The 18,024-nt window shown below is 58.6% G+C and overlaps 1 protein-coding gene across 2 annotated transcripts in view; it reads right to left on the reverse strand.

Moving 5' to 3' along the window:
• The window catches only part of TDG (thymine DNA glycosylase), a 46,961-nt gene extending 29,389 nt beyond the window's left edge, over positions 1-17,572 (reverse strand). Inside the window, exons 1-2 of one of the 2 annotated variants that reach the window (XM_075600594.1) lie at positions 17,450-17,572; positions 6,952-7,217 (exon numbers count right to left, since the gene is read on the reverse strand). In XM_075600594.1, coding sequence (XP_075456709.1) covers positions 6,952-7,165 — 214 coding nt within the window. In that variant the 5' untranslated portion in view covers positions 7,166-7,217; positions 17,450-17,572. Of the gene's footprint in view, positions 1-6,951; positions 7,218-10,727; positions 10,888-17,449 lie in introns of those variants that run through there. The other variant, XM_075600593.1, reaches the window with a different exon arrangement.
• Between the last annotated feature and the right edge of the window lie 452 nt (positions 17,573-18,024).

Consider the following 18,024-nt stretch of genomic DNA (forward strand, 5'->3'; position numbering starts at 1 on the left):
GTGTGTGTGTGTCCGTCCGTGTGTGTGTCCGTCCGTATGTGTGTGTCTGTCCGTGTGTGTCCGTCCATCAGTGTGTGTCCGTCCGTGTGTATCCGTCCGTCCGTCCGTGTCCGTCCGTGTGTGTCCGTCCGTCCATGTGTGTCCGTCCGTGTGTGTGTCCATCCGTCCGTGTGTGTGTCCGTCCGTCCGTGTGTGTTCGTCCGTGTGTGTGTCCATCCGTGTGTGTGTGTGTCCATCCGTGTGTGTGTGTGTGTCCATCCGTGTGTGTGTATCCATCCTTGTGTGTGTGTCCATCCGTGTGTGTGTGTGTGTCCATCCGTGTGTGTGTGTGTGTCCATCCGTGTGTGTGTGTGTGTCCATCCGTGTGTGTGTGTCCATCCGTGTGTGTGTGTCCATCCGTGTGTGTGTGTCCATCCGTGTGTGTCTGTCCGTGTGTGTGTGTGTGTCCGTGTGTATCCGTGTGTGTGTCTCCGTCCGTGTGTGTGTCCGTCCGTGTGTGTGTCCGTCCGTGTGTCCATCCGTGTGTGTGTCCGTCCGTGTGTATCCGTGTGTGTGTGTCCGTCCGTCCGTGTGTGTGTCCCTCCGTGTGTGTGTGTCAGTCCGTGTGTGTGTGTGTGTGTTTCCGTCCGTCTGTGTTTGTCCGTCCGTGTGTGTGTCCGTCCGTGTGTGTGTCCGTCCGTGTGTGTGTGTCCGTCCGTGTGTATCCGTCCGTCCGTGTGTATCCATCTGTCCGTCCGTCCGTGTGTGTCCGTCCGTCCGTCCATGTGTGTCCGTCCGTGTGTGTGTCCATCCGTCCATGTGTGTGTCCGTCCGTCCGTCCGTGTGTGTCCATCCTTGTGTGTGGGGGTCATCCGTGTGTGTGTGTGTCCATCCGTGTGTGTGTCCATCCGTGTGTGTGTGTCCATCCGTGTGTGTGTGTCCATCCGTGTGTGTGTGTCCATCCGTGTGTGTGTGTCCATCCGTGTGTGTGTGTCCATCCGTGTGTGTGTGTCCATCCGTGTGTGTGTGTCCATCCGTGTGTGTGTGTCCATCCGTGTGTGTGTCCATCCGTGTGTGTGTTTCCGTCCGTGTGTGTGTCCGTCCGTGTGTATCCGTCCGTGTGTATCCGTGTGTGTGTCCGTCCGTGTGTGTGTCCGTCCGTCCGTGTGTGTGTGTGTCCGTGTGTCCATCCGTGTGTGTGTCCGTCCGTGTGTATCCGTGTGTGTGTCCGTCCGTGTGTCCGTCCGTCCGTGTGTCCGTCCCTCCGTGTGTGTGTGTCCGTCCGTGTGTCCGTCCGTGTGTGTGTGTGTCTGTTCGTCTGTGTTTGTCCGTCCGTGTGTGTGTGTGTTTCCGTCCGTCTGTGTTTGTCCGTCCGTGTGTGTGTGTCCGTCCGTGTGTGTGTGTCCGTCCGTCCGTGTGTGTGTGTCCGTCCGTGTGTGTGTGTCCGTCCGTGTGTGTCCGTCCGTGTGTGTGTGTCCGTCCGTCCGTGTGTATCCGCCCGTCCGTGTGTATCCGCCCGTCCGTGTGTGTGTCCGTCCGTGTGTGTGTCCGTCCGTGTGTGTGTCCGTCCGTGTGTGTGTCCGTCCGTGTGTGTGTGTCCGTCCGTGTGTGTGTCCATCCGTGTGTGTGTGTCCATCCGTGTGTGTCCATCCGTGTGTGTGTCCATCCGTGTGTGTGTCCATCCGTGTGTGTGTCCATCCGTGTGTGTGTGTGTGTCCATCCGTGTGTGTGTGTGTCCATCCGTGTGTGTGTGTGTGTCCATCCGTGTGTGTGTGTGTGTCCATCCGTGTGTGTGTGTGTGTCCATCCGTGTGTATCCGTGTCCGTCCGTGTGTGTGTCCGTCCGTGTGTGTGTCCGTCCGTCCGTGTGTCCGTCCGTGTGTGTGTCCGTCCGTGTGTGTCCGTCCGTGTGTGTCCGTCCGTCCGTGTGTGTGTCCGTCCGTGTGTCCGTCCGTGTGTGTGTCCGTCCGTGTGTGTGTGTGTCTGTTCGTCTGTGTTTGTGTGTGTTTCCGTCCGTCTGTGTTTGTCCGTCCGTGTGTGTGTCCGTCCGTGTGTGTGTGTGTCCGTCCGTGTGTGTGTGTGTCCGTCCGTGTGTATCGTCCGTCCGTGTCCGTCCGTCCGTGTCCGCCCGTCCGTGTGTGTGTGTCCGTCCGTCCGTGTGTGCGTCCGTCCGTCCGTGTGTGTGTCCGTCCGTGTGTCCGTCCGTGTGTGTGTCCATCCGTGTGTGTGTGTCCATCCGTGTGTGTCCATTCGTGTGTGTGTCCATCCGTGTGTGTGTGTGTCCATCCGTGTGTGTCCCCGTCCGTGTGTGTCCGTCCGTGTGTGTGTGTCCGTCCGTGTGTGTGTGTCCATCCGTGTGTGTGTGTCCGTCCGTGTGTGTGTGTCCGTCCGTGTGTGTGTGTCCGTCCGTGTGTCCATCCGTGTGTGTGTCCGTCCGTCCGTGTGTACCCATCCGTGTGTGTCCGTCCGTGTGTGTGTGTCGTCCGTGTGTGTGTGTGTGTGTCCGTCCGTGTGTGTGTGTGTCCCCGTCCGTGTGTGTGTGTCCGTCCGTGTGTCCGTCCGTGTGTGTGTCCCCGTCCGTGTGTGTGTCCCCGTCCGTGTGTCCGTGTGTGTGTGTGTCCGTCCGTGTGTGTGTATCCGTGTGTGAGTCCGTCCGTGTGTGTGTGTCCGCCCGTGTGTCCGTATCCATCCGTGTGTGTGTCCGTCTGTGTGTGTCCGTCCGTGTGTGTCCCCGTCCGTGTGTCCCCGTCCGTGTGTCCGTGTCCCCGTCCGTGTGTGTGTGTATCCGTGTGTGTGTGTCCGTCCGTGTGTGTCCGTCCGGGTGTGTGTGTGTCCGTCCGGGTGTGTGTGTGTGTGTGTGTGTGTGTCCGTCCGGGTGTGTGTCCGTCCGGGTGTGTGTGTCGGTCCGGGTGTGTGTGTCCGTCCGGGTGTGTGTGTCCGTCCGTGTGTGTGTGTCCGTCCGTGTGTGTGTGTCCGTCCGTGTGTGTGTCCGTCCGTGTGTGTATCCGTCCGTGTGTCCGTCCGTGTCCGTCCGTGTGTGTGTGTGTCCGTCCGTGTGTGTGTGTGTCCGTCCGTGTGTGTGTTCGTCCGTGTGTGTGTGTGTGTATGTCCATCCGTGTGTGTGTGTCCATCCGTGTGTGTCCATCCGTGTGTGTGTGTCCGTCCGTCCATCCGTGTGTGTCCGTGTGTGTGTCCGTCCGTGTGTGTGTCCGTCCGTGTGTGTCCGTCCGTGTATGTGTCCGTCCGTCCGTGTGTCCGTCCGTGTGTGTCCGTCCGTCCGTGTCCGTCCGTCCGTCCGTGTGTCCGTGTCCCCGTCCGTGTGTCCCCGTCCGTGTGTGTGTGTGTCCGTCCGGGTGTGTGTGTGTGTCCGTCCGGGTGTGTGTGTGTGTCCGTCCGGGTGTGTGTGTGTGTCCGTCCGGGTGTGTGTGTGTGTCCGTCCGGGTGTGTGTGTGTGTGTGTGTGTCCGTCCGGGTGTGTGTGTGTGTGTGTGTCCGTCCGGGTGTGTGTGTGTCCGTCCGGGTGTGTGTGTGTCCGTCCGGGTGTGTGTGTGTGTCCGTCCGGGTGTGTGTGTGTGTCCGTCCGTCTGTGTGTGTCCGTCCGTGTGTGTGTGTCCGTCCGTGTGTGTGTGTCCGTCCGTGTGTGTGTGTGTGTCCGTCCGTGTGTGTGTGTGTCCGTCCGTGTGTGTGTGTCCGTCCGTGTGTGTGTGTTCGTCCGTGTGTGTGTGTCCGTCCGTGTGTGTGTGTCCATCCGTGTGTGTTCGTCCGTGTGTGTTCGTCCGTGTGTGTGTGTCCATCCGTGTGTGTGTGTCCATCCGTGTGTGTGTCCATCCGTGTGTGTGTGTCCATCCGTGTGTGTGTGTGTGTCCATCCGTGTGTGTGTGTGTCCATCCGTGTGTGTGTGTGTCCATCCGTGTGTGTGTGTGTGTCCGTCCGTGTGTGTGTCCGTCCGTGTGTGTGTCCGTCCGTGTGTGTGTCCGTCCGTGTGTCCGTCCGTGTGTCCGTCCGTCCGTCCCCGTAGGTGTGTGTGTCCGTCCGTCCGTGTGTGTGTCCGTCCGTCCGTCGATCCGTGTGTGTGTCCGTCCGTGTGTGTCCGTCCGTCCGTGTGTGTGTGTCCGTCCGTGTGTGTGTCCGTCCGTGTGTGTCCGTCCGTGTGTCCGTCCGTCCGTGTGTGTGTCCGTCCGTCGATCCGTGTGTGTGTCCGTCCGTGTGTGTCCGTCCGTCCGTGTGTCCGTCCGTGTGTGTGTCCGTCCGTGTGTGTGTCCGTCCGTGTGTCCGTCCGTCCGTGTGTGTCCGTGCGTCCGTGTGTTTGTGTGTCCGTCCGTGTGTTTGTGTGTCCGTCCGTGTGTGTGTGTCCGTCCGTGTGTATCCGTGTGTGAGTCCGTCCGTGTGTGTGTATCCGTCCGTGTGTCCGTATCCGTCCGTGTGTCCGTGTCTGTCCGTGTGTCCCCGTCCGTGTGTCCGTGTCCCCGTCCGTGTGTGTCCGTCCGGGTGTGTGTGTGTGTGTGTGTGTGTCCGTCCGGGTGTGTGTGTGTGTCCGTCCGGGTGTGTGTGTGTCCGTCCGGGTGTGTGTGTGTCCGTCCGGGTGTGTGTGTGTGTCCGTCCGGGTGTGTGTGTGTGTCCGTCCGGGTGTGTGTGTGTGTGTGTCCGTCCGTGTGTCCGTCCGTCCGTGTGTCCGTCCGTCCGTGTGTCCGTCCGTCCGTGTGTCCGTCCGTCCGTGTGTCCGTCCGTCCGTGTGTCCGTCCGTCCGCGTCCGTCCGTGTTTCTGTCCGTCCGTGTGTCCGTCCGTGTGTGTCCGTCCGTCCGTGTATGTGTGTCCGTCCGTGTGTTTGTGTGTCCGTCCGTGTGTTTGTGTGTCCGTCCGTGTGTTTGTGTGTCCGTCCGTGTGTATCCGTGTGTGAGTCCGTCCGTGTGTGTGTATCCGTCCGTGTGTCCGTATCCGTCCGTCCGTGTCTGTCCGTGTGTCCGTCCGTGTCCCCGTCCGGGTGTGTGTGTCCGTCCGGGTGTGTGTGTGTGTGTGTCCGTCCGGGTGTGTGTGTGTGTGTGTGTGTGTCCGTCCGGGTGTGTGTGTGTGTCCGTCCGGGTGTGTGTGTGTGTGTCCGTCCGGGTGTGTGTGTGTGTGTCCGTCCGGGTGTGTGTGTGTGTGTCCGTCCGGGTGTGTGTGTGTGTGTGTCCCCGTCCGCACGTGTCCGTCCGTCCGTGTGTCCGTCCGTCCGTCCGTCCGTGTGTCTGTCCGTCCGTGTGTCCGTCCGTCCGTGTCCGTCCGTGTATGTGTCCGTCCGTGTGTGTGTGTCCGTCCGTGTATGTGTCCGTCCGTGTGTGTGTGTCCGTCCGTGTGTGTGTGTCTGTCCGTGTGTGTCCGTCCATCCGTGTGTGTCCGTCCGTGTGTATCCGTCCGTCCGTCCGTGTGTCCATCTGTGTGTGTGTGTCCGTCCGTGTGTGTCCGTCCGTGTGTGTGTGTCCGTCCGTGTGTGTGCGTCCGTCCGTGTGTGTGCGTCCGTCCGTCCGTGTGCGTGCGTCCGTCCGTGTGTGTGCGTCCGTCCGTGTGTGTGCGTCCGTCCGTGTGTGTGCGTCCGTCCGTGTGCGTCCGTCCGTGTGTGTCCGTCCGTCCGTGTCTGTCCGTGTGTCCGTCCGTCCGTGTGTCCGTCCGTCCGTGTGTCCGTCCGTCCGTGTGTCCGTCCGTCCGTGTGTCCGTCCGTCCGTGTGTCCGTCCGTCCGTGTGTCCGTCCGTCCGTGTGTCCGTCCGTGTGTCCGTCCGTCCGTGTGTCTGTCCGTCCGTCCGTGTGTCTGTCCGTCCGTCCGTGTGTGTCTGTCCGTCTGTCCGTGTGTGTGTCTGTCCGTCCGTGTGTGTGTCTGTCCGTCCGTGTGTGTGTCCGTCCGTCCGTGTGTCCGTCCGTCCGTGTGTCTGTCCGTCCGTGTGTCTGTCAGTCCGTCCGCGCGTGTGTCTGTCAGTCCGTCCGCGCGTGTGTCCGTCCGTGTCTGTGTGTCCATCCGTGTCTGTGTGTCCATCCGTGTCTGTGTGTTTCTGTCCATCCGTGTCTGTGTGTCTGTCCATCCGTGTGTGTGTGTGTCTGTCCATCCGTGTGTGTGTGTGTCTGTCCATCCGTGTGTGTGTGTGTCCCCGTCCGTCCGTGTGTCCCCGTGTGTCCACGTCCGTCCCCGTGTCTCCGTCCGTGTGTGCGTCCGTCAGTATGTGTGCGTGCGTCCCCGGCCGTGCGTGTCCCCCGGCCGTGCGTGTCCCCCGGCCGTTGCGTGTCCCCCGTGCGTGTGCGCGACCGTCCGTGCGTGTGTGCGCCCGTGCGTCCGTCCGTGTGTGCGTGTCCGTCCGTGTGCGTGCGTGTCCGTCCGTGTGTGCGTGTCCGTCCGTCCGTGTGTGTGTGCGTGTCCGTCCGTGTGTGCGTGTCCGTCCGTCCGTGATTGTCCGTGCGTGACACGAAATCTCACGCAGGCTCTCCCAGCAGTGCAGTCTGGAGAAGCCGATTGGGAGGGGGACACCATGCTCGGTGCTCTCCCCCTGCCCCCACCAGCTCTCTCAGAGCTATGGGGACACAGAGCGCTCCAGCGATCTCCCCCCTCCCTCCGAGCTATGGGGATACAGAGTGCTCGGTGCTCTCCCTCCGGTCTACGGGGTCACGACGCGCTCAGCACTGTCCCCCCTCCCTCCACCCGAGCAACGGTGCACTCAGCGCTCCCTGCTCCCCGTTACCGGACTGGAGCAGCCCCCCTTCATCTCTCCTCCCTCCAGGGGACTCAGCGCCCAGATCTCGGGGAGAGAGGTGTGTGTGTGTGTGACTCCCCCCAACAGTGACTCCTCTTGGTGGAAGCTGGCAACACGGACAGCCTCTTCTGCCGGAAGTGATGTCACTTCCGTCACCAATCAACTACATTCACATTTACATTATAATTTGTGCCCCCTCCTCCCCCCCTCCCTCCCTCCCCAAGAGAAGATATACACACGTTAACGTTTGCCAAGTTACCTGGCACGGGTTCCTGTGCATTATCTGGGACTTCTGGGGATGTTTGCAGGTTCATTGGTTCATGGTCTGGCACTCTAGTCAGCGTATGGAGCACGTGAGGCTCATTAGCAGGCATGCCTGAGAAAGCCTGCAGCTCATGGGCTGGGACCCCTGTCAGTGTATGCAGAGTCCTCTGCTCGTTGCCCAGCTCCATGTTCGAAGGCACGCTCATCATTTGATGAAATGGGAAAGCGTAAAACGCCTGGGCTTGCTGAAGGGAATAGTAACTGAAAAGCAAATACAGCAAAAAAAATAGATCAACAAAACCTGACAGTTCTGAGGTGGAACAAATCCTGAGCAAACTACACGTGCAAAAGTGACCCAAACCACTGTGACCTAAGGACACCATTATTTGAGCAATTTGCTACTTTATAAAAACAAACCGTTTAAAATGACGGGACTGTGCGTTACACTGCATTATGTAACGTAGAGGTAATTATGAGAAACAGGATTCAAGAGGTCTTGCAATACACAATTCCCAACTTTCTACCTTTGCAATGTATGTCCAGTTACAGAACCGTTTAACACCGTTAGGGATAATGGAACAACCAGCTCTACAAGAACTTCACCTTATCTCCTGATGTACTGATGGGGTGCTTCAGCAAATCAATGATATAAATGGGTATTCTCTGTACAAAGAACTGGATGGCAACTGCTACTAATTTGTTCTGCAACATACTATTTAAAATAAGATTTATAAATGTCAAAATAATGGATTACCTCAAAAACATATGTACCAAATATACAACATGTCAGAATTGCAGGCCCCACCGACAGCAGTTTGACATTGTTTATCTACAGGCTACATAGGCGTAACAGTCCCTGAATCGCCGAAGTACTGTTTTCATTAGGGGAGCCTTTATTTGTATAATGTATGAAACTGAATAACATAAGTTTCTAACATCAATGGGCCTAATCAGCTACTCCTCTGCACTCACTGTGCAACCTATAAACTCACAGAGCAACTTTCCTATATCAAGGGTGCCTTGCACCATGGCGACATGTGACACCAAGCCTTTGAATCATGGTAAGGGATGTTGAAGAGGCCTCACGCCATCCCCCAGCATTTAATTTAAATGCTTTGGGAAGAGAGCAGGACCTCTGCAACCGCCACAACCCCCCCCCCCCCCCCCAAAAAAAAATCTGGCGCGCCCCCCCAGTACTAGAGCATAGCACATGAGGTGACACAGTATGAGGATATGGTGCACGCTGATCGCCTGGGCTCGAGCTGTCTGGAGCATCAATGAGTTCACCTTCTGTGGTCTACTTCTTATAACCCAACATGATTGATGTATATTTTGATTGTGTTTTTCTCCTTTGGAGGAGCTCGGTTCATTCGCTTATCACTGATCACTTTGCTTGATGCTAGCGGGCTGCTCATTTCAGTTTAAACATTATTATTAAGACAAAAAGTAAGTTATGGCGAGTAAAAAGTGGCTATATTATTTACAGAAGGATATCAAATCTACATGCAGAATCCGCCTCTGTCCCAGTGGAATGTAGAAAATAGCTGAAGCGCTCAAATTCAGGTGTACTGAACAAAAATAAGCCAAACCACTAAACCAGGGTACTAATTAATGACATAGTACTTAATGTGTAATAGTATGGGTACTATCCTCCTGAAGACAGGTGGTAGATGGTACAAGCCCACTCATCCTCAGTCTCATCGGCAGGTTCCCCTGGAAATATGCAATACTCACATCCTGGTAGTAGGTAGGTAGGCAGGCTGTGCATCTACAATATGCAATACAGGAAAAAGGAGACCAAAAGCGCACCAGCACAAACGGAGCAGGAAGGACCCAAACGGAAAATAATTAAAAGGGCACTTTAATGTGACAAAAGACCCACCCAACAGCGTTCTTTTTCAGGATGTGACGTTCGAAACGCGTTGGATGGGTCTTTTGTCACATTAAAGTGCCCTTTTAATTATTTTCCGTTTTGGGTCCTTCCTGCTCCGTTTGTGCTGGTGCGCTTTTGGTCTCCTTTTTTCTGTCCCAGTGGAAGCCTGCATGTGATTGCCCCTGTTTATAATGGGGGGGGGGGTCTGTTGTCCGCAGTCTGAGATATCATTACATTGAAACAGCTCATCGGCCAAAACTGGTCCTGTACTGTAACTGAAAGTTACTGAAAACAAGCACTGGGGGAACAAGGAAGGGACACACAATCACATTGAGTTTTGTTGTCAATATTGCCAACCTGTTTCTACTAGGAAAGAAGTTGTCTCTCCAATTACAATTTAAAATCCTTTACAGGTTGGTAACATGTTAAACATGATGCAGTTTCTCCGAGGGTGTCCCTGTATTGTTAGTAATTTTCTCATTCCTGTTCTAGACACACATTTATGAGTTTGTTGTGCATTTTTAGGTCATCATTAAAAGATTCTACAGTCCTAACAGCTTGTAAAATGTCCCTTTGTGTTTGGACAAATCTCTGCAGCAGGTAACCACACAGCACTGCATATGCGCTGGTAACAATTTGCACTGGTGTAAGTGTGGCCCTGTATATGTGTTGGTGACAGTGTAACAATGTATATGTGCTGGTGATTATTTTGCTGGTGTAACAGTCTGGCCCTGTATATGTGCTGGTAAGTATTTGCACTGGTGACAGAGTAACCCTGTATATGTGCTGGTAACTATTGATGATGGTGAAAGTGTAACCCTTTATATGTTCTGGTACAGTGTAATCGTGTATATCCGCTGGTGAACATTTGCACGGTGCAGTGTAACGGTGTATATGTGCTGGTAAATAATTGTAATGGCGACAGTGTGACCCTGTATATGTGCTGGTAACTATTTGTGATAGTGAAAGTGTAACCTTGTATATGCGCTGGTAACTATGTGATAGTGAAGGTGTAACCCTGTATATGTGCTGGTAACTATTTGCGCTGGTGACAGTATAACCCTGTATAGGTGCTGGTAACTATTTGCACTGGTGACACATCTAACCTTGTATATGCACTGGTAACTATATACGCCAGTGACATTGTATTGTAAGTCTTTATTTATATAGCGCCATTAATGTACATAGCGCTTCACAGTAGTAATACATGTGGTAATCAAATAAATAACAGATAATATAATAACATCAATACACCATATATGCACTAGTGGCCTGTGGAACATGGTTTGGTGGCATAACACATGTGCTTATGTCTCAGCCCAATGTGGTGTTTATGCACTGGTGGCACAGTGTAACTATTTAAGTGTGATCGTATCACTATAAATGCAAGGTGCCAAAGGGTAGGTAACACTGTAAATGAGCTATAGTACGATGAATACATGCGGGAATGGACAGTATACATGTGGATATACATGCGGGAGTGACAGTATACATGCTGGTATATACATGCGGGAGTGACAGTATACATGCTGGTATATACATGCGGGAGTGACAGTATACATGCTGGTCTATACATGCGGGAGTGACAGTATACACATGCGGAGTGACAGTATACACATGCTGGTATATACATGTGGGAGTGACAGTATACACATGCCGGTATATACATGTGGGAGTGACAGTATACACATGCTGGTATATACATACATATGCTGGTGTACAGATGCTGGTATACAGATGCCGGTACTGGAGTCCCCGCGCTCTTCCCTCCTTGTACACAATGCACCGAGCCCGCAGGCCACCCCGCGCATGCGCACTAATCCCCGCGCACACAACGGGCCCACATAAATAAGGTCGAGGTGACACCATCCAGGTCCCCGAGCACCGCCCGCGCTCACCTGCCGGGGTCCTGAGCCTCCATATCCGTGCGCTGCGGAGACCGGGTGCGGGGGGAGATGTATTCTTTTAAGCTCATAGACTGCGACTACCGCACAGACACAACAGGGCCGCCGCGCTGTAATCCCACCCCCAGGCCGTCCGCTCACTGGCCGGCGAGCCGGGGCGCTGACGTCAACGTTCAGGCTAACCAATCACACGAAGGCATGCGGGGCACGTGGCAACAGCCACGGGAGTGTGTTAACCCCTTGCGTGCCCAGTGTAAAGCACAGGACAGCACAGCAGCAGCCAGGGGGAGGGAGAGAGAGGTTGGGGGAGGGAGAGAGAGGTTGGGGGAGGGAGAGAGAGGTTGGGGGAGGGAGAGAGAGGTTGGGGGAGGGAGAGAGAGGTTGGGGGAGGGAGAGAGAGGTTGGGGGAGGGAGGGAGAGAGAGGTTGGGGGAGGGAGGGAGAGAGAGGTTGGGGGAGGGAGGGAGAGAGAGGTTGGGGGAGGGAGGGAGAGAGAGGTTGGGGGAGGGAGGGAGAGAGAGGTTGGGGGAGGGAGGGAGAGAGAGGTTGGGGGAGGGGGAGAGAGAGGTTGGGGGAGGGGGAGGGAGAGGGGGAGGGAGAGAGAGGTTGGGGGAGGGGGAGGGAGAGAGAGGTTGGGGGAGGGGGAGGGAGAGAGAGGTTGGGGGAGGGGGAGGGAGAGAGAGGTTGGGGGAGGGGGAGGGAGAGAGAGGTTGGGGGAGGGAGAGAGAGGTTGGGGGAGGGGGAGGGAGAGAGAGGTTGGGGGAGGGGGAGGGAGAGAGAGGTTGGGGGAGGGGGAGGTAGAGAGAGGTTGGGGGAGGGGGAGAGAGGTTGGGGGAGGGGGAGAGAGGTTGGGGGAGGGGGAGAGAGGTTGGGGGAGGGGGAGGGGGAGGGGGAGAGAGGTTGGGGGAGGGGGAGGGAGAGAGAGGGGGAGGGGGAGGGAGAGAGAGGGGGAGGGAGAGAGAGGGGGAGGGAGAGAGGGGGAGGGAGAGAGAGGTTGGGGGAGGGGAGAGAGAGGTTGGGGGAGGGGAGAGAGAGGTTGGGGGAGGGGAGAGAGAGGTTGGGGGAGGGGAGAGAGGTTGGGGGGGGGGAGAGAGGTTGGGGGGGGGGGAGAGAGGTTGGGGGGGGAGGGGAGAGAGGTTGGGGGGGGAGGGGAGAGAGGTTGGGGGGGGGAGAGAGGTTGGGGGGGGGGAGAGAGGTTGGGGGGGGGAGAGAGGTTGGGGGGGGGAGAGAGGTTGGGGGGGGAGGGAGAGAGGTGGGGGGGAGGGAGAGAGGTGGGGGGGAGGGAGAGGTTGGGGGGGAGAGAGGTGGGGAGGGGGAGAGAGAGGTTGGGGGAGGGGGGAGAGAGAGGTGGGGGGGGGAGAGAGAGGTGGGGGGGGGGAGAGAGGTTGGGGGGGGGGGAGAGAGGTTGGGGGGGGGGGAGAGAGGTTGGGGGGGGGAGAGTGGTTGGGGGGGGGGGAGGGAGAGAGGTGGGGGGGAGGGAGAGGGTGGGGGGGAGGGAGAGGTTGGGGGGGGAGAGAGGTGGGGAGGGGGAGAGAGAGGTTGGGGGAGGGGGAGAGAGAGGTGGGGGGGGAGAGAGTGGTGGGGGGGGGGAGAGAGGTGGGGGGGGGGGGAGAGAGAGGTGGGGGGGGGGGAGAGAGAGGTGGGGGGGGGGGAGAGAGAGGTGGGGGGGGGAGAGAGAGGTGGGGGGGGGAGAGAGAGGTGGGGGAGGGGGGAGAGGTGGAGGGAGAGAGAGGTGGGGGGAGGGGAGAGAGAGGTGGGGGGGGGAGAGAGAGGTGGGGGGGGGAGAGAAGGTGGGGGGGGAGAGAGAGGTGGGGGAGGGGGAGAGGGTGGTGGGGGAGAGAGGTGGAGGGGGGGGAGAGAGGTGGGGGGGGAGAGAGGTGGGGGGAGAGAGAGGTGGGGGGGGGGAGATAGAGGTGGGGGAGGGGGGGTAGGGTGGGGGAGGGGGGATAGAGGTGGGGGGGTGGGGGGAGAGAGGTGGGGGAGGGGGAGAGAGGTGGGGGGAGGGGGAGATAGAGGTGGGGGAGGGGGAGAGAGGTGGGGGAGGGGGGAGAGAGGTGGGGGAGGGGGAGAGAGGTGGGGGAGAGAGGTTGGGGGAGGGGGAGAGAGGGTTGGGGGGGGAGAGAGAGGTTGGGGGGGGAGAGAGAGGTTGGGGGGGGGGAGAGAGGGGTGTGGGGGGGGAGAGAGAGGTGTGGGGGGGGAGAGAGAGGTTGGGGGGAGAGGTGGGGGAGGGGGAGAGAGAGGTTGGGGGGGGGAGAGAGGTGGGGGGGAGAGAGAGGTGGGGGGGAGAGAGAGGTGGGGGGGGAGAGAGAGGTGGGGGGGAGAGAGAGAGGTGGGGGAGGGGGGAGAGAGGTGGGGGGGGAGAGAGAGGTTGGGGGGAGAGAGGTTGGGGCGGAGAGAGTGGGGGGGGAGGGAGAGGTGGGGGGGAGAGAGAGGTTGGGGGGGGAGGGAGAGGTTGGGGGGGGAGGGAGAGGTTGGGGGGGGGAGGGAGAGGTTGGGGGGGAGAGAGAGGTTGCGGGGAGGGAGAGAGAGGTTGGGGGGATGAGGGGGGGGAGAGAGAGGTTGGGGGGAGGGAGAGAGAGGTTGGGGGGGATGAGAGGGAGGTTGGGGGGGTGAGAGGGAGGTTGGGGGGGGGTGAGAGGGAGGTTGGGGGAGGTGAGAGGGAGGTGGGGGAGGGGGTGATAGGGAGGTTGGGGGGGGTGAGAGAGGTTGGGGGGATGAGGGGGGGTCGTGAGAGGGAGGTTGGGGGGGGTGAGAGGGAGGTTGGGGGGGGGGTGAGAGGGAGGTTGGGGGGAGAGAGAGGTTGGGGGGGAGAGAGGTTGGGGGGGGAGAGAGGTTGGGGGGGGGAGAGGTGGGGGGGGGAGGGAGAGGTGGGGGGGAGGGAGAGGTGGGGGGGGAGAGAGAGGTTGGGGGGGGAGGGAGAGGTTGGGGGGGGAGGGAGAGGTTGGGGGGGAGAGAGAGGTTGGGGGGAGGGAGAGAGAGGTTGGGGGGATGAGGGGGGGAGAGAGAGGTTGGGGGGATGAGGGGGGGAGAGAGAGGTTGGGGGGAGGGAGAGAGAGGTTGGGGGGGATGAGAGGGAGGTTGGGGGGTGGGGTGAGAGGGAGGTTGGGGGGGGTGAGAGGGAGGTTGGGGGGGGTGAGAGGGAGGTGGGGGGGGGGTGATAGGGAGGTTGGGGGGGGGTGAGAGAGGTTGGGGGGATGAGGGGGGGTCGTGAGAGGGAGGTTGGGGGGGTGAGAGGGAGGTTGGGGGGGTGAGAGGGAGGTTGGGGGGGGCGGGGTGAGGGAGGTTGGGGGGGGGCAGGGTGAGAGGGAGGTTGGGGGGGGTGAGAGGGAGGTTGGGGGGGGGTGAGAGGGAGGTTGGGGGGGGGGTGAGAGGGAGGTTGGGGGGGTGAGAGGGAGGTTGGGGGGGAGAGAGGTAGGTTGGGGGGTGAGAGGGAGGTTGGGGGGGATGAGAGGGAGGTTGGGGGGGGGTTGAGAGGGAAGTTGGGGGGGATTGAGAGGGAAGTTGGGGGGGGATTGAGAGGGAAGTTGGGGGGGTGAGAGGGAGGTTGGCGGGGGTGAGGGGGAGGTTGGGGGGGATGAGAGGGAGGTTGGGGGGGGGGTGAGAGGGAGGTAGGGGGTGGTGAGAGGGAGGTAGGGGGTGAGAGGGAGGTAGGGGGGGATGAGAGGGAGGTAGGGAGGGGGTGAGAGGGAGGTTGGGGGGGATGAAAGGGAGGTTGGGGGGGGTGAGAGGGAGGTTGGGTGAGAGGGAGGTAGGGGGGATGAGAGGGAGGTAGGGAGGGGGTGAGAGGGAGGTAGGGGGGGGATGAGAGGGAGGTTGGGGGGGATGAGAGTGAGGTTGGGGGGGATGAGAGAAAGTTGGGGGGGATGAGAGGGAGATTGGGGGGATGAGAGGGAGGTTGGGGGGGAGGATGAGAGGGAGGTTGGGGGGGAGGATGAGAGGGAGGTTGGGGGGGTGAGGGAGGTTGGGGGGGATGAGGGAGGTTGTGGGGAGATGAGAGGGAGGTTGGGGGGGGATGAGAGGGAGGTTGGGGGGGGTGAGAGGGAGGTTGGGGGGATGAGAGGGAGGTTGGGGGGGATGAGAGGGAGGTTGGGGAGGGATGAGAGGGAGGTTGAGGGAAGGGATGAGGGAGGTTGAGGGGAGGGATGAGAGGGAGGTTGGGGGGGGATGAGAGGGAGGTTGGGGGGGGATGAGAGGGAGGTTGGGGGGATGAGAGGGAGGTTGGGGGGGATGAAAGGGAGGTTGGGGGGGATGAGAGGGAGGTTAGGGGGGATGAGAGGGAGGTTGGGGGATGAAAGGGAGGTTTGGGGGGATGAGAGGGAGGTTGGGGGATGAGAGGGAGGTGGGGGGGGGGCGGTTGAGAGGGAGGTTGGGGGGGGGGGATGAGGGAGGTTGGGGGGGATGAGAGGGAGGTTGGGGGGGATGAGGGAGGTTGGGGGATGAGAGGGAGGTTGGGGGGGGGTGAGGGGAGGTTGGGGGGGGGGGTGAGGGGAGGTTGGGGGGGTGAGGGAGGTTGGGGGGGATGAGAGGGAGGTTGGGGGGGACGAGAGGGAGGTTGGGGGATGGGATGAGAGGGAGGTTGGGGGGTGAGAGGGAGGTTGGGGGGGAGGGAGAGAGAGGTTGGGGGGGATGAGGGGGGGTGAGAGGGAGGTTGGGGGGGTTGAGAGGGAGATTGGGGGGGTGAGAGGGAGGTTGGGGGTGAGAGGGAGGTTGGGGGGGATGAGAGGGAGGTTGGGGGGGGGTGAGAGGGAGGTTGGGGGGATGAGAGGGAGGTTGGGGAGGGGATGAGAGGGAGGTTGGGGGAGGATGAGAGGGAGGTTGGGGGGGTGAGAGGGAGGTTGGGGGTGAGAGGGAGGTTGGGGGGGATGAGAGGGAGGTTGGGGGGGGTGAGAGGGAGGTTGGGGGGATGAGAGGGAGGTTGGGGAGGGGATGAGAGGGAGGTTGGGGGAGGATGAGAGGGAGGTTGGGGGGGTGGGAGGGAGGTTGGGGGGGTGAGAGGGAGGTTGGGGGGAGTGAGAGGGAGGTTGGGGGTTGAGAGGGAGGTTGGGGGGGTGAGAGGGAGGTTGGGGGGTGAGAGGGAGGTTGGGGGGAGTGAGAGGGAGGTTGTGGGGGGGATGAGAGGGAGGTTGGGGGGGTGAGGGAGGCTTGGGGGGTGAGAGGGAGGTTGGGGGGATGAGAGGGAGGTTGGGGGGGATGAGAGGGAGGTTGGGGGGGGATGAGAGGGAGTTTGGGTGAGAGGGAGGTAGGGGGGATGAGAGGAAGGTGGGGGGGATGAGAGGGAGGTTGGGGGGGTGAGAGGGAGGTTGGGGGGGGATGAGAGGGAGGTTGGGGGGGGTGAGGGGAAGGTTGGCTGAGAGGGAGGTAGGGGGGGATGAGAGGGAGGTAGGGGGGGATGAGTGGAAGGTGGGGGGGATGAGGCGGAGGTAGGGGGGGTGAGAGGGAGGTAGGGGGGATGAGAGGAAGGTGGGGGGGATGAGAGGGAGGTTGGGGGGGTGAGAGGGAGGTTGGGGGGGGATGAGAGGGAGGTTGGGGGGGGGTGAGGGGAAGGTTGGCTGAGAGGGAGGTAGGGGGGGATGAGAGGGAGGTAGGGGGGGATGAGTGGAAGGTGGGGGGGGATGAGGCGGAGGTAGGGGGGGGTGAGAGGGAGGTAGGGGGGGATGAGATGGAGGTTGGGGGGGATGAGAGGGAGGTTGGGGGGGATGAGAGGGAGGTTGGGGGGGATGAGAGGGAGGGTGGGGGGGATGAGAGGGAGGTTGGGGGGGATGAGAGGGAGGTTGGGGGGGATGAGAGGTTGGTTGGGGGGGGGGGTGAGAGAGAGGTTGGGAGAGGGAAAGGGAGAGAGGTTGGGGGAGGGAGAGGAGGGGGAAGGGTGGGCCTGAACCGTATAGCAGAGCAAGTTTTATTTTTCTTGTTTGTTAAAAAAAAAAGGAATGTTGTGGGATGAAGATGATGTCCTGCCAAGATACTTATGTCTGAGATGCAGCAACACTGAATTAACTAGGGACGATCGTACAAAAGGGGCATACGTTATTATTGGATATCATGATATTCCAAATGATAACCGATTAGTTTCAGTGCATGCACAGCCCTTCTTTCCTTGCCGGGTGAGTCTGCAATAAACTGCAAGGAAGAGAAGTGATCAAAGCATCAAACCCCAGTGAGTTTTCATAGAGAAGTTAAAAGTTCAGTTTTCAACAGCGCTTTGTTTGTAGGATCCCTGGGTTCCCTGGGCATCCCTAAAGGGATCCCTGCAATGTTCAGGTCATTTGAAAATTGTGCCAAATACAGAAGCATTTACAATGCATCCGATCTCAGGCGCGCTATGAGAGAGGGTTGGGGTTCCTTACAATGCATCAGATCTCAGGCGCGCTATGAGAGAGGGTTGGGGTTCCTTACAATGCATCTGATCTTGGACGCGATACTAGATAGTGTTGGGGTTCTGTAGAATTTTAGAATATAATTATCGGGTTTCTTAACCAAAAAAAGGTTTAAAAAAAAAAAAAGAGTTAATGTACGAAACTTGGTGTAAAGTATTGTTCAATGTATTGGAGGAAAGTAGTTGAGTTATAATCAGTGGTTGACCAGCCCCAAAAATGCACGGGTACTGGATCTTATTTGATGACCTAATTTTAAAAAGATTTATTCACTGTTTTTACTCTAAAAACAGAAATGAAGAATGAATGGAGATAAGTAAAAAATGAATAAAATCAGTGTACTTACTTTTAAACACGACAGCTGCTAGGGCCTAGCTCCATTACACTGAACGCCAGGTTATGGTATACAGAAGAGCCGGCTGAGCAGGAACTGCATGCCTGCACCTGCCAGCTCTCAAGGGGAGGCTGTCTCAGTGACAACATGCATTTGACTGTGGGTGAGAACAATCCTTTTAAATTAGGGTGTAACGCTTTACGCACCATTTTTAAAAGGTTTGCGGTATTACAACACCACGAGATCACACACGCCGAGATTCACTAAGATTTCCTAAGCAGTGTATAAGTTTGATCTGGCATTGACTTGTATGGCAGATAATGTCATGGCAAACTCTGATCTCCCTCCTTGGAGCTTAGTGACTCTTCCCCCATGGAGAGAGCTCATAAAGGACAACTATACAGGAGGTGAAAGATTACCCATAGTATCACCAGACCTCTGCATCCCTGGCACCTTCACACACATACAGTATAATGGAGCTTCTCACTCTCTTTTTGGTCACTTAAACCAGGGGGGGCGCAAGAGATTTTTTTTTGGGGGGGGGCGCAGCATTTACAGAGGCCCAAGCTCTTCAGCGTGAGGCCTCT

This window comes from Ascaphus truei, chromosome 5 (assembly GCF_040206685.1).
Source record: "Ascaphus truei isolate aAscTru1 chromosome 5, aAscTru1.hap1, whole genome shotgun sequence".
Lineage (NCBI taxonomy): Eukaryota > Metazoa > Chordata > Amphibia > Anura > Ascaphidae > Ascaphus > Ascaphus truei.